The 16,499-nt window shown below is 39.2% G+C and overlaps 2 protein-coding genes across 2 annotated transcripts; both read left to right on the top strand.

Annotated features, from left to right (window-relative positions):
- The first annotated feature begins 803 nt into the window (after window positions 1-803).
- Window positions 804-2,074, top strand: LOC131682773 (cell division cycle protein 123 homolog). Its single transcript, XM_058964494.1, has 2 exons — window positions 804-1,596; window positions 1,652-2,074. Exons 1-2 carry the CDS (start codon window positions 921-923, stop codon window positions 2,014-2,016), a joined length of 1,041 nt encoding a protein of 346 aa, XP_058820477.1. The 5' UTR covers window positions 804-920; the 3' UTR covers window positions 2,017-2,074.
- Window positions 2,075-8,794: 6,720 nt separating this feature from the next.
- LOC131679158 (transmembrane protein 184C) lies at window positions 8,795-14,397 on the top strand. Its single transcript, XM_058959792.1, has 5 exons — window positions 8,795-9,434; window positions 10,491-10,527; window positions 10,735-11,012; window positions 11,081-11,287; window positions 11,350-14,397. Exons 1-5 carry the CDS (start codon window positions 9,172-9,174, stop codon window positions 12,284-12,286), a joined length of 1,722 nt encoding a protein of 573 aa, XP_058815775.1. The 5' UTR covers window positions 8,795-9,171; the 3' UTR covers window positions 12,287-14,397.
- The last annotated feature ends 2,102 nt before the right edge of the window (window positions 14,398-16,499 follow it).

The raw sequence follows: 16,499 nt of genomic DNA on the forward strand, positions 1-16,499 counted from the left end.
CTATGATTGTTTTTTGCATTTTCTCTCAAATATGTCTCGAGTATGAATTCTATGTTTGAATAGGCCAAATGCATAGAACTTACATCAGAAGAAGAGAGGAAGATAGGAAAATATGATAATAATGGTTAAATAAAGTACAAACCTAGGGGCAGATCACTCTAAAAATGTGTATGATAAATTTGCATCAAATTGAAACAAATGCATTTTATTTCCATTTTTGCATTAACTGTAGTGCTTCGACGACTTACACGCAACGTAAAATACATTTTTTAAAATGCATTACAAGTGATTTGCCCCCCCCCCCCCCAAACAATCATAAAACAATAGATACTATGATTATTACTGTTTCAACAATTTTCGACATAGAGTTCTCGCAGTAGATTTACAACAAAAATTTCATGCAATAATTAATTTGACCCTTACCGAAAAAATGCATGGATGAAAATCGATTTTTTCAAGTTTAAGATACATAACTACCCCCTTTTTTACTCTAAAAGTCGATTTAACATTGGAATTGACTGTAGGAAAATTTAAATTTATTGTTTTTGCATTGTAGCATAGCATTAGTATGTATTGTAATTTGCTGTACTGTCAAAGTAAAAATAATTATGCTTTTGATACTGTACATTTCTATATGGGATGTCATCTTCCTTTTCTTTCAAAAAAAAAGACAATTATTGCACCAACTCACAAAAAATGTGGTCACCTTTCTATCTTGGCGTCAATACAGTGACATCGGTGACATCCAAATGCGACTCTGCCGATAAAACAAAAACAATTCAATCTCTTGTCAGTTTCATGTACATAAACAATAATATAAATTCCTTCGCGTTCGCACAATAATTTGCAAAAAGTATTCGAATTTCGTCAGCAAATTTCAAATATTGATAGTTTATTTAATTTTCGTGATTCGGCTCAACATGCTACTTCGAAACATTGAGTTAGAAAAGACAGCCTGTATGCTGGTCAACTGGTACGAGCAGTTTGAGAAGAATACCATCAAAGCCCAAATCATTCCGATTCCGGTCGATGTCCTGAAGTATCTCAGACAGGACATGGTAATTCTGCCAAAGGAGTGCGCTAATCTACCTTCACCGGAAATAGCCAGAACAAAGCATTTCAATTCGTACAACGACCAGTTCAGCGATGATGAAGAAGATGGTGATGCACTGCCAGAGTTCCCGGTGTTTAGTGGGAAAATAACGGAGGCTATCGAAAAATTAGGCGGTTCGGCTTTTTTGAAGAGCGATTGGCACTGCCCAAAAGATGCCCAATGGATTACGTTGGGACAGACACTTTGCGTTAAAGATATTACCGATGTGTACCAGCTGTTAAAAGCGTCTAGCTTTTGTAAGGAAGATTTCGCTGAAAGACCACCCAGTATGAGTGGGTATCATGTTGTATTGAAAAAGTGGCGTGATATTCACCCGGGATCGGAGTTTAGATGCTTCGTTAAAAACAAATCATTGATGGCCATTTCACCAAGGCATTGGCCATCGTACCATGAACATATTGCGGCAGAACGAAGCGATATCGTTTGTGACATTGTTTCACTGTTCAAGGAAAAAATTAAACATCGGTTCCCCTTGAACGACTGTACGCACTTTTATTCTTCGGAAAATATCATCTTATCAATGTTGTAATATTTCAGATGTATTTGACGTATATCGTCCCGCCAAAGACCACGTGGTTATCATGGATTTTTCACCTTACGGGAAAGGTCATTCGGAGAGTTTGGCGTTTGATTATGACCAGCTGGATGCCGACGCCCTGGCAGCTACAATCGAGGAAGAAGACGATCCAGAATTCCGCTATTTACCCGAGGATTGTGGAATTCAGCCTAATAGAAGGAATAATTACGGTTTTCCGCAGGATGTTATTGATATGTTCCAAACTGCGAATGGAGCTTCGACATCTTCCACTGGAAGCGGTGAAGAGGAAAATGATTTGATCCACCGGTTGATAGATGAGTGGCATTTACAAACAAAAGACGATGGAAGTAATGATGATGAGTAGAGTGTAAGTTGAAGAAATATCAAATAAACTATAAAAATACGATTAAAAATAAAAATAATTTTTAATTTCATTGGGTGTCGCAATTCAGGGTTATCAACCGATTTTATTTCTATGGACATGTCATAAATTTTGAAGGGTTTGCGTCCTTTATTTGTCCTCGTATCGACACAGATCTTTCAATAGGGCCAAAGTCGCAATGTACTCAAATGGAGAAAAATCAGTTTCAATATACGGCGATGCTTTTCTAAATGTAGTTTTTATTGTAGGTATAAATTACTTTGTGACCATGTTTTTCCGGAAGCATCTTTGGTTAAACCTTATGACAATATAACAAAGAATTTAATTCCTATGTGCTTTTAGTGGGTAGAAACTAAAAAAATGCTTACGCCCAATTTGCATCCCAGTCGTGATTTCGCCCTTCAGCAACCACCATTTGCGGAAGGGCTAAACGGTGTACATAATTTTCAGAAGGGCGCGGTAAAAGGGCTAAACTGACTCTGTCTTGCTGGGTAGGGCTGGGTAAATGGGCGAGCTTGACAGTATACTTTTTAATAGGGCTCAGTAAATGGGCGCATAGAAACCCAATGTAAATGATAGGGCGCGTGCATCTTTTCTTCGAATTTCATGAAAATATCGAAATATTCGAATGTTTATGTGCAACAACTATCGAGTAGACATGATCCTAGTAAATATTGCTTATCATTTATATAATAGAACCGCCGTTTATTCTTTTATTTGTGAATAATAACCGTACGCCCGGTTCTGTCAAAAAATGTAAGTTTAGCCTTTATATTCCATATGAGAAGAAGGGCCTAAGTCGAAATCTCGAAGAAAATGCATGTTTCGCCGTTTTGTTTTCTTTAATTATAAATCGAACTAAAAACCATTTTAACTAATTTTCACCTCAATCTTGTAGTATTTTTGTCGCATAATGTCATAATAGCGAAAACGCAGTTTGTTTACATTTGCGATTTAAGCCCTAATGAAAGATCTATGTCGGTATGTCCTTCGTTTTATTCACAAATTTTTGCACACAGTCGTGGTTCGCTGGTTGGGTTGGTCACCTTTTAACTGGACAGCTTTTTATTATATATACACGCAGAATTTTATTTGTTCTTCGATAACATACTTTTCTGCCTTTTTTATTTATTTTATTTAAGTATTTCTGCTTCGATAGCATGCTTTTCTTCTGCTGTAAATTGTATGCATTGGACATATTCGGTCTATCCACTCATTGAATGCTTTCTAGAAGTTTATCCATGAAAATGCATCAAAATTACAGCAGAATAAAAGAGACGGGAATAGAAAGTATGCTAACTATGCATATTTTTGTTTCTCAGTGTAGGATTCGAAGCGGAGATACCAAATTTGCAGACATGTCTGCAAATTCGCAGACTTTTAATTTTAGCTGCAGATTTTTTTGAAGACGCAGATTTTTTAGTTTGGTTGCAGATATTTACAGATTTTTGAATATAAAGGCTTTTGGTTACACTAGTTTTCCTGACATTTATTGTTCTTCCCAGATTTTTAAAATTATTATTGCAGACATTTGAAAAAAGTATCTGACATATCTGATTCGAAGAGCTAGCACAACGAGTTAGCACGATGAGTTAGCTCGTTGAGCTGGCACGAGTTAGTTCAATGAACTAGCACGGTATAAGCACAGACTAACAGACATAACACTATGAGGGAATTCCCTCAAAAAACATCAATTCGGCAATTTTCCCAGAACACTAGCTCCACCTTTTATTCACAGTCCCAAACACTCATTTACTGATGGGTTACCCCTCAGGTTTGTGAACAAATTTTCACTAGTGGTCTATCCCCCATATGCTGTTCATATGTCAGTGGCGCCATAATTTCAAATGTGGCCACAGTCCCAACTACAAATATATTTAAAATGACCGTTAAAGCGGGCAAAGCTTTGTTTTTGAGTGTTATGTCTGTTAGTCTGTGGTATAAGCTTATCCGATGAGCTAGAACGGTGGAGTAGAGTAAGATATGGAACGGAAGAATAGGACAAAGCATTATTACTCACACTAACGTGTTGTATTTTTCTATGCTTTGCTATATCTCAGTGCAGCGTGGTAGTTATCACCGCGCTAGCGAGAGCTCTCGCTCAGCGGTGCTCGTGCTACTTGCTAACTCTAACTCATCGAAAACCAACACAAGCTCAGTGAACTTAGCTCTGACACATTACAAGCCAGTGCACAGGAATAGAATACGGTGCAGCACCGCTCTTGTGCATGCCTGGTCTGTGGTATGAATTACATCCTACTGAGAAGCCTAATTTTTTATTAAATTGCTCAACATGGTCCAACGATGGACGTCTGTTGAAAGCTAGGGGCAGATCACCTGTGAGGCATTTTTAAAAATCAGTGGAATTAAATGCATTTCTTTCAATCAAAATAGAAATGCATTTTGCGTTGCGCGCAATGTATTTTGTGTTGCGTGTAAGACGTCAAAACCCTACAAAAACAGCCCTACATTCAACAAAACACCGAATAAAGTGGATCAGCTTAGGACGATTGTTAAACAAACTTTTCTGCGAGGGAGTGCAAAGTTGATGCAAAAATGGAAATTAAATGCATTTTTTACTAAGTTGATGCAAATTTGTTATACATTCCTAGAGTGATCTGCCCCTAGGTTGAAAGGCTATTTGGATGATATCGTACGTTGGTATAACGAACGTCCTTCATTGGACGATTTTGAAACCTCGTTTGAAACCAACCTTTCTTACTAACTGAGAAGTCCAAAAAATTATTTAAAAAATGTTCAACACGGGTCCAATGATGGACGTTTGTTGAACGGTTATTTGAACGTCGTCCAACGTTGGTTCAACGAACGTCCTTCATTGGACGATTTTGAAACTAACCGTTCATAGGGAGTAGGGGTGTAGTTTGGAACGCACAGTTTTTAGAGAACAGTTACGCAAAGAGTGAAGTCGAAAAAGTCTACCTATTGATCACAATTGGAATTCGTCTTTGATACCTCTGTAGCAAAGCTGGATTCTAATTTTGCTCGATAGATAGACTTTTTCTGGCTTCACTCTCTTCTTTGCGTATACTTTTATACTAACGCTTTTGGCCACGCGATGTAACTCAGTAAAGTTTAGTCGGAAGGGAGCCGGTATTCTGGCTGGCTCTAGTTAGTATTCTGGCGCCAGTGACACACCAGATTATAAATAGAATCGGTTGAGACTGACACGCCCTTTTACAACTGATTCAGCACTACAGTCGTGATTCGCTGGTTGGACATTTTTTAACTGGACCGCTTTCTAGTTGGACCTCCGCTAGTTGGACCATTGTCCAACTAAAAAGCATCTGAATGTCAAAATCTTATGTCAAATTTACTTTGACAATCAATCTGACAATTATTAGAGATGTGAATAGATGCAATTACATTACTAACGTCTCCTTTGGAGAGTTTTTGATATCTTTTAGTCGGTCCAACTAACGAATCAAATTTGTTAGTTGGATAGAGGTGTGGCCCAACCAGCGAATCACGACTGTACTCACTGGTTGGTCCTAGGGGCAGATCACTCTAGGAATGTAAAATAAATTTGCATCACATTATAAAAATGCATTTAATTTCCATTTTTTCATCAGCTTTGCTCTCCCTCGCAGAAAATTTTGTTCAACAAATGATTTGATGGAATGAAATACATTTAATATCGCTAATTTTAAAAAATGCATCACAAGTGATCTGCCCCTAGGGTTGGTCCCAATGCAACTATAACTTCTTTAAAATTTTAATAACTTCCTTTAAAGCTAGATTTATTCGCAGTCATTGACAAAGTTGTAGGCAATTTCAAGGTTGGCCCTTGGTGTTGTGAATTTCGGTACAGTGGGTTTTAATTGGAAAATATTCTCTTCGTTTTTCATATGCATTGATATTGTGTGTCCATATGAGCACATTCATATTATTTTTAAACATCAACCACAGAAAACAGAGGTCCATCTTCAACATTTAACTTGTGTAAAATCTCTAACGGTTTCGAAGGTAGTTGGGATATTCGAACCAGGTGCGCTACTGTCGTCATATTTTTTTGTGGCTGAGTTCGACAGAATTGACAGCGGTTATTCCTTTACCTAGTCAAACTAGTCCGGAACCGGTTCGGACTTTCAGCAGGAATTCCAGCTCAAATGCATCAACCGATAGAGTCGGAATCGGTTGTTTTCTTTGAGCAAGATTTCATACTGAATCCATTCAGGATCTCGAACCGGTTCCGGAATAGTTGGGATAGGTTGGTGTGGCGGCGCTAGTGTTTATTGTATATTAATTCAAATATTTACACACGTTTTTTAAATATTTTTCATGTTCGATCATGGATGTCTGTTCTCTGTGCATCAACTATCGATTTTCTTGACCTGGTTCAAAGTCTGTACTAACAGGTTATCTTGCTCAATAAACTTGCAAATCGAGATTACTCTTCCTTCCTGATTTTTAAATTAAGGAAAATGTGCCGACAACACTCCTCGATGCGGCGGTGCCACTGTTTGTACACCGCCGGAGCTGACATGCATGCACAGTCTGTCAAACGAGAAGGTCTGAAATTGAGTCTATGCGGGAACCGTCATTCACCATCGTCATACCACGTTACTGCTCTACAACGAACATCATAGATAGATGTGTTGCTGATAATTCGATAAATTTACTGCCTATAAAGTTTTACTTAAAAATATAAAATTGAATATTTAAAACTAAAATTGGAAAACAATACATTGAATATTTAAAACTAAAATTGAAAAACAATATATAGTATATTGCTTACAGCAATTTTTAATAAATGTAAAATCGATACGATACAATACGTATGGAATAGGCTCACTAAAATTGTAAGTAGAATTAATTGTATAATCCATCGCTATTTAAAAATATATCATTTGTAGCTTGAAGCTTACATCAAAGGAAAACCGCGTGTTTGCTATCTAGACTTGGTGCAACATAACCCCACCAACAGAAAACAAAATTAAACTCAGCCTACAAGCTGACAGCTGGTCCGCAAAATAGTGTTTCTGTCAACATGTTCGTTAGCCTTATTGTAAGCCGGCTAACCACACACACGGCATAATCTGGTACTTTTGCAATCCGCAAGCTGTTTGCAATCCCAAGTATCGTTTGCAAGCCATATAGTAAAAAAGTTTATAACTACTAGAGGGAGCAAAGCGCTGCTGTCTCCATGTATTCACGGACTGAAACATGGGGTCTCGTTCTAGCACATTGTATCCCATTACTTTGACATGTGTGTACCCGGGGCAATATGTGTCAAACTAATGGGCCTAGTATACGTAAGAGCGAGATGATAAATTATCAGTGTTAACAGCGACATGCGACCTCTAGTAGTTATAATCTCTTTTCCTATAGTAGATCTGATTAGAAAAACTCATAGTAAGAGAACTGCGGAGAAAAAAACAGCATTTTTGGCAACGTATGCCCCGGCATTGTATGGCAACACGTCCAATGTTATAAGGATAGGCAATGTTCGATTGGATTCGTTTTTTGACAGCTAAACGCGAATCCAATCGTCCTAGTCTTATAGCTTCCGATTCATAATTGTCCTAAAATGAAACAGATCAAAAATTGGATTATTTATTGACTGATTAATTTGCAATAGAAAATGTAATATCCTGCATACCCAGTCAGCAAATTTTCTGGCAGAAACCGCTCTGCTAGATTTCTGTAAGTCTTGGTTTGGCAGCCCTGTCAGATTTCTGCGCGTATCCTATCGGGTTAGTTGAGCTAGGGCGAACTCGGTTTCGCTCACGTTTTCTGGCAAATTTTGACAGGAACCGAGCAAAACCTTGGCATAACTCGGACATAAACTGTGCAAAGATCCTGGCAATTCGTACCTGGTAGAATTTAGCACGAATCGAGCAAAACATCTGACAAAGATGTGGCAGGAAGCGTGCAGAGATCTTGGCCGTACATTTCCGGCTGAATTCTGGATAAAAGTGAGCAGCATCGGTTGGTTTAACCGCTTCTGTCAGAAACGGTTGTTGCATATGAGCGAATTCGTTGCCAGAATTCTCGCACAAATCGCGCAAAATGCTCGCAGAAACTCTGCCAGCATCAATTTCGCTTTGCTCAACTTTTGCAAACTTTCTGCTTGCCACGCTGACTGGGTACCCTTATACCCAGTCAGCGTGGCAAGCAGAAAGTTTGCAAAAGTTGAGCAAAGCGAAATTGATGCTGGCAGAGTTTCTGCGAGCATTTTGCGCGATTTGTGCGAGAATTCTGGCAACGAATTCGCTCATATGCAACAACCGTTTCTGACAGAAGCGGTTAAACCAACCGATGCTGCTCACTTTTATCCAGAATTCAGCCGGAAATGTACGGCCAAGATCTCTGCACGCTTCCTGCCACATCTTTGTCAGATGTTTTGCTCGATTCGTGCTAAATTCTACCAGGTACGAATTGCCAGGATCTTTGCACAGTTTATGTCCGAGTTATGCCAAGGTTTTGCTCGGTTCCTGTCAAAATTTGCCAGAAAACGTGAGCGAAACCGAGTTCGCCCTAGCTCAACTAACCCGATAGGATACGCGCAGAAATCTGACAGGGCTGCCAAACCAAGACTTACAGAAATCTAGCAGAGCGGTTTCTGCCAGAAAATTTGCTGACTGGGTAGGAGGTATAAAGGTTGCTATTCTATTACTTCCCAATTTATATTCACAAAAGGGTATTCGTCTTTATAACATTCGACTTAAAAGTTGGATTCCTGTCAAACGTCAAATTTCAGTTATTCACAAATCGAGAGAGGAATATGCATGAAATGAAACGAGAGAAAAGCTGCGAAACCAAAACATTTTGACTGGTTGTGCATACAAGTCATCCCAACTCCCCCAATCGTCAGCAGTTTAGTTTTTGTTACGTCGCAAACAAAACGAGAATTGCGTTATTTTTCCGGAAGAAAAACGCTGCGAGTTGTATACATACTGTATTTTCGAATTTAGCTGAATATTCGTGAAAAAGTGAATGATTTTTTCATGTGTTTGGTGTCCGAAATCGTGAAGTGATTCATTGCAGAATGAAAGTCGATAGAAATTAATAAAAATGATATTGTGAAAGCGAAGGTGCTAGCAATAATGGTGAATACTTAACCCAGAAACCCTTTGTCCCGTTTGGAGTGTGTTTAGTCCATTGCAGCGAAAAATTATGTGCATTCCCAAGCTGCACGGGTTCTGCTCCCAGTGGCGAAGCTGGTTCCGACCGCTGCTGTTTGTGATATACGCGCTATTCGTCCTAATCGTACTACCGTTGCTGATCGTCAACTCGGTCAAGGATGGCTTCAGCCGCAAGGATCAGCTTATTCTCATTGGTGGCCTGTTTGTGTTGGCAGCCATTCCCATCTCGATCAGGCAAATTACACAACATATTGTGCATTTAACTCAGCCAGTCTTGCAGAAACACATTATCAGGTTGGTTGGTGGCTGATTAGATCATTCTTTTATAATGATTTATTGCTGATTGTAACTGGGTTCGTGGGTGTTCGTGTTTGAGGAACTAAAATTTGATTAAATTCAGGCTTGTGCCCTGTAGATAGGATGGATCTTCTAAATCTATAACCATTAAATGATTCTTCGATGTATGCATGGCTATAAAAAATCATAACAGTCGTAAGGTTTCACATGAAATTTCACTGCACAGAGGTAAATTACGCGTCTTATATTTGAACAACCAGGCAGACTTTCGTATTAATGGGATTATAGGTCTATTTCCACAATATTTTTGTCATGTGCACCAGGAGTCAATTGCGAAAGAGAGACTTGTGATTCCGCATAGGGATTGTAGTACCGAGACTGCTTTTTGCCATTGAAACGCGTTATTTTTTTTATTTATTTTCAACACGTAGATCATCTCGTGCGTGACCACAATCTCTCTCAAGATTAATTTACCATTCGTTTGGAAATGTTTGTATTGAATTTCCAGCTGGATGCTTTGTCATTGGTGTTGCTTTTCTCAATGAGCATCTTATCTCGTCCCAAGCAAAATTGCATTATACAGTGAAATGGAAACATGATTATACACTTGACATGTGTATTAGATATTAGGTACGTCGGCACACATATGTTTCTTCTGGCTTAGGACAGTTTCGTCCATTGACTTGTAATTCGATAATGTATTCGTTTTAAATAATGCCCAAGTACCTATATGTAAAACGTTATGTTCATCACCTGATAAGAGGCTCAAGAAAGCGATGTAAGGTTGAATTCGATGAACTGCACTGAATTAAAACTGAATTCAACTGTAATTTAAAAAAAAAAATTGATACTCGCATGTGAATCACTCGAGAGCGAAACAGGATGGTATGATCAGTAAATGCATGGAGGCTCTAGCGCTTTACATTGTCCAGTAGCTATCGTTTGTTTTGGATCAAGTAAACATATTTCACTAAACCGCCTGTGAAACGTTACATCCATAAAAATATATAAACTGCATTAATGACCATTTTATTTACTTTGTTTCTCTTATAGGATCTTGTGGATGGTGCCTATCTACGCTTTGAATGCGGTAAGTTTTTATGAAATAATGCAATGAAAATGGCTCAGTATTTATTAAATTTAGATTATCCACGTTTTACGCTTGGGGTCTCTTTTTAATCTAGTGTATAGCTAACCACAGCTCTCATTGCTACATTAACTTGCTCTAATTGTTCAATTTCCCAAAAACAATCCCTATTCCTTGTTACCCTAACTTATAAACCCTATTTTGTTTCAGTGGCTCTGCCTGATCTTCCCACAGCACGCCATTTACATGGACAGTATTCGGGAGTGTTACGAAGCGTACGTAATATACAACTTTATGAAGTACCTGCTCAACTATCTCAACCTCGAGATGGACCTAGAGCGAACGCTGGAATACAAACCGCCCGTGAAGCACATTTTTCCCCTATGCTGTTTGGCACCGTGGCCTCCGGGAAGGGAATTTGTACATAACTGCAAACATGGCATCCTGCAGTACACGGTGGTACGACCGATAACCACCTTCGTGGCTTAGTAAGTATTCATTCTTACGGAATAGGTTATACAGATACAGATCGCACACATTAGCTTCTTTCCTCTAGCATTTGTGAAGTGAATGGTGTCTACGGGGAAGGACTCTTCGAAACGGATGTGGCATTTTTGTACATAGTTGTCATCAATAATTGTTCCCAATTTATTGCCATGTACTGCCTGGTGCTGTTCTATAAGGCCAACAAGCATGAGTTAAGACAGATGCAGCCCTTTCGTAAATTTCTGTGTATTAAGACAGTGATCTTTTTCTCATTTTTGTAAGCTTTTTCTCCGATAGGTGTTCATTGGCAAAATAATTCTCACGCATTTATTTTTTTAGCCAAGGGGTAACCATCTACTTACTAGTGTATTATGGTGTCATCAAAGACGTTTTCGGTTCGGAAAGCAACGACGATCCTAAGTTGCTATCCTCGAAACTGCAGAATTTTCTCATTTGTATCGAAATGTTCTTTGCCGCTCTGGCTCATCACTACAGTTTCTCGCATAAACCTTACGAACGGAATATTCCGTTGAATATCATGAATAGCAGCATCAATGGAAACAACAGTGGATCGTGGTATAGCGGATTGTTGAACATGCTGGACATTTCCGACGTGCACCAAGACGTCAGTGAACATTTGGGTGTGGTGGGCAGTTCACTGAGCAGGCGGTTACGGGGCAGAACAACTTATCAAACGCCACGTGGTGGCAGCGGAATGTGTGATATCGTTGGTAGTTCAGAGCGGGAGTACTTGGTACAACCGGCGGGTGGTTCGGGTAGTTTAAGTACAGGTCACTGCTATCAAAGTGGAATGAGCCATTCAAGCAATCAGATGTATTCCAATCTTCCCAAATCGGCGCAACATCGCTATGGCACACTGGACAGTGGGATTAGCATTGTAAAACCGAAGATCGATAAACTAGTGGAAACACCCAACGAAGGGGCTCCCAAAACGGCGAGCATTTTCGGTCAGCTTAAAAACACTAAAAACTTGAATCTTATGCTGGCTAGAACACCCAGTTTGGACAATCTGAACTCGATCAAGAGTGAAGTGACTACCTCGAGTAGTTCCAATCAGAAAGCGTTGGCCACCACTGCCAGTGGCCGAACGTCGGCCAACACAACGAACAATACGACATCCACTTCGGATTCCAATCTGAGAAAGTCGGAGAGCAATAATAGCGACTGGTTAAGCACACCGGACGACGAACTGGGAATCGATGTGAAAGGACTAGGTAACGATCGGATAAACTATCATCCGGAGCGGAGGGCGTAAGTAGATCTAATTAGTTACTATTTATAATGGCAAATCTTATACATATATACAAATATTGCGATCAAGTTACTCATTTTTGCGGTTTGGTACACGTTTCCAACAAATGCCAAATAGGAATGAACTTTTGTTCTCGAGTCTTTGTTGGGCCCATATTATTGGCTCGAATCAAAACTCGTCGAAATGTCAATTGACGATAGGTTCATCCGGAGTGTTCATTTGTGTTTACATTTTGCTAGCGTTGCCAATTTTATTTTGTGTCCAGCACCCAATGTGGCTACGCCACATCGCTTTTGCGCGTGCTGTCCGACTTCGCTACCGCTCAGTCGGACTTAAACTAGGGATAGCCCCTATGTTTGAGTAAGCCGGGCAAACGAGTGGATCACAGGTTCGCTTGCTTCCGACGGCGGGTCGGTGGCCACCTCGCCCTCTAGGCCTCGGTTATGCGGCTAAGCCGCATCGAAATGGTACCCCTTAAACATTCTAACTTGAATCGGTTGTGTCACCGGAGCCGGAATACGAATTAGAACCAGCCAGCATTCCGGCTGTGTTAAACTGGGAAGTTTAGTACAATTTGATCTGGAAATAAAATTTTTCTGGCAACGCTCCAGCACTCCGTTGATTTCACCACCTGGGCGCCAGGTTGACGATATGAAATGAACTTTGTTTACTTTCGACAAGTTTTGATTCGAGCCAACAACATCCAGCCGTCTTTGTTTAGTCAATAACTATTACACGTTTATTTTTAAATATCAATAGGTCGATTATTTAAGATTCTGCTGCTGTAAATATACATACAAAAATTACAAGTTTTCCAAAATTTATATCCAGAAGAGTGCACATTCGGTGCTGGCGAAAAAAAATATAACCGTAGATATTTTTGAACTGCGCAATTGAATGTAAATATATAGCGTTTCCTTTCCGATCAGTACAATGTTTAGATTTTTTGCTAGCCCGCAAACAAACTTATTCCAATGAAACTGCCACTATCAAAATAACCTAAGCTTGTTTCGAAGAGATTGAAGATTTTAGGCTTTACCCCAAAATCTGAGTTATAATAAATAATTCAATACGATCAGCAGTATAACAAACAGTGTTGTCAGATATGCGTTGACATTGTTGCTACCGTATGGGTTAGGGTTGGGCAAAAAAGTGCTCGCCTGAAAAATAATTCAGATTCTAATCATTTTGCTGAGAAAAAATCTCAGGTTTTATTTAATTATCACAATTTGGAAACCTGAAAGAAAATTTCTAAAATTTAATTTTAGCTCAAACCGGTCGTTTCATCTGAGCCGGAATTTTTACAAAATCGCTTGTTTCACTTGAATCAAAATTCCGTCGAAAAATGGCCGGTCAACCTCAGTAAACCTAGCCGGAATTCAGGGGTATAATAAGATAAATCTTGGTAAACCGCCTTGAAGCTAGTTTCCATGGCATAAGTCGAAAACACAGTTTTTTCACTCAACAATGGGTTAAATAAACCCAATTTTAAGTACACCTCGAACAACTCATCAGTACCTTCTTGAACGGAAGATCTCGATTGAATCGAATCTCTCGTCACGTTTCGGATTACATTAATTAAGGCGAATGAACACCCAAAGTATCCAAATTTAGATTAAATTTATGTTGATTGATTATTCCATGTCTGTAAAGTGTCACTAATTGGAAAGGAAACCCATGTAAAAGAGCTTGCGAACAAATCACTAAATATGATACACACTCGCGTACTGCTTTAGCGTATAGGTAACAACAGAAACATTATAGTGAATCTAGCCGTAAGTCTACCCAAGTCGATATTAAAACTGGATGAAACTTTTTTAGTATTGTTATTCTTTGTGATTTTTTTGAAATTATAATTTTACTTAGTTAATCGTACTGTAAAAAATAGAAACAATAGTTGAAACACGTCACGCTTTTAGAGAAAGGTGTGTTTAAAGGACAGATGACCGCGTATCGATAGACACATTTATTGTTTTAGATGGCAGAATAAAGTTAATTTGTGACGGTTTTTATGCGATATAGTTAAAAAATGACTTAAGTGGTCGCATTTTCTGAGTTAACACATATATTTATCACGCGAATGATTGCTTGGAATATATAAAGGATAATTTGAATTCTCCCCAGAGACAGTTTATGCTAACAGAATATCACTTCCTTTCTGGACGGCGCTGGTGGTTGAGTGGTAAGCGTGACCGCTACTCATTCCAGTTGGTCTGGGTTCAATCCCAGCCGAGGTCGTTGAAATTTTTCTGCGATGAAAAATACTGTGGTCACGTCTTCCTTCAGTTGATGGAGCGATATCTAGTCCAGATAGTGGAGTCACCTCTCTGGCGTCATTAATGCAGAAGTAGAATCCAACTTCTATACTTACTAACAAATCCATATCAACATTTGAATAGGGCTAATAAGATTTGTAAACATTTGTTTTGCTGATTTCTCTTAATTTGTTATAATTTCAACACAAAAGACATTCGAAATCGATTCTACAAAGGGTAAAGATGTTGATTCATGTGTATCTTTCATGAAATTCAACTCGACAGCGAAATAATGAGCGAAATAAGTTTGTTTACAAAAATCTCATTAGCCCTTTTGAAGAATTGATATTGAAATATCCTCCTCCCGTGATACTTGTGGAATGCGTAGTAGTATATACGGCTTCCAGCAAAAGCAAGTATCGGACTAACATTTCTTCTCATTCCTTCCGCGATTTACGTTCGAGCCTAGCCGGCGCCGGCATTGATCAATAAGACAGTTTAGGATTACCAGGAGTTGCACATTGAAAGATGTTTTGCTACTCTCAAGTATAATTATCTACTGATTCCCTGTGTAACTTCAGCTAGTCCAGATCGATAAGGGAGTAGCAGCCGTTTGGGAGTCCATAATATACATACAAATAGATAGATCGGTATGGTAAATGGGCTAGAAATGCAACATAATATCTGTTATGTCTCGTCAGTAACTAGCAATCTTCCCATATGCACATCGCACACTATGTTCGCTCTGGTTTTGTGCTTATATTAAACCAAATACAAATATGTTAATACGGAATGCTCTGATGATTTTTCGAGGACTCGTTTTACGCTACCCTGTACCTGGAAAGGTACAGTGTCAAAGTGATAGTGTACTTTGATGAATTATCATTGAAATTGGCAACGCAGAACGCCAAGCTGTTTATTATTGTATCCTAGTGATATTTTTATTATTCGTTTTTTTATTCACGTGAAAGTTTTTCTTTCTCACGATGTTATTCGTTTGCATTTTCGACGTGAAATGAACAAAGGCACCGAGGTTGAGTTGATTCTGTGTTGCCTATCAGAGCTGGCCAGTTCCGCCCTGTGGCTGCTGGTAGCAACTTTATTCAATCTGCTGATTTCCGGAACGCACAGCATCGTAGGCTCGACTATCGGTTTCAGTCTGGTTGCCCGTGGAATGCAAGGACTCAAGTGTAGCACACTCGGAACGATCGTCGGATCGTGGTTCATTTGACCCGTGCTCAGTGGTATGATGAGCGTGATGTTGTTTTGTATTTGATTAAACCCACACTTCGTGTTCGAACTCAAACACGCTATTTCGTACCTAAACATGTACACATGTTCGCCAGAACAACCGAACCCCATGTACGTACACGGTGTGCGTACACGTAGGTTCCAGGCTTTAGTTTTATCTTTCTCACTCATCACTAGCCTTGGCTCTTTTTGCCTTGTGCGAATCGTTCTCGTGTACGCACCCGGTGTACGTACACGGATGTTTGAACTAGAGTTTGTACACCGTTCGCTTGAGTTCGATGTTCGAGACAAACCTGTGCATTGAGGCGAAGCATGTTTGAGATTGAACGCGTGCACGAAATTTTGTACACAGGTACAAAATTGTCGATGTTCATGGGATGTCTGGTAACTAGCACCATCTGGATGTCTAGTTAGACGATGTATCTAAACTAGCACCCAAATCAGCACTTGGCATAAGTATTCGAAACACACAATTAATTTAAGTTATTTTGTGCTTTTGTTAGGTTTTGTGCTCTTTTAATGCGCAAATGGTTTAATTCCCTTTTGGAAATTAAGATTGCATAATGCCAGGCGTTTGGCTCCTTAGTCATAAGGCAAGAGTTCGTTTTCGCTTTCTCGTCAACAAACCAGAGCTTCTGTATTTGCTTTTCGGGATATCATTCGGGACAAGTCAATTGCTTTTGACGTTCACATATGTCGTGTGTACTGTT

This window comes from Topomyia yanbarensis, chromosome 2, assembly GCF_030247195.1.
Source record: "Topomyia yanbarensis strain Yona2022 chromosome 2, ASM3024719v1, whole genome shotgun sequence".
In the NCBI taxonomy this organism is placed as follows: Eukaryota; Metazoa; Arthropoda; class Insecta; order Diptera; family Culicidae; genus Topomyia; species Topomyia yanbarensis.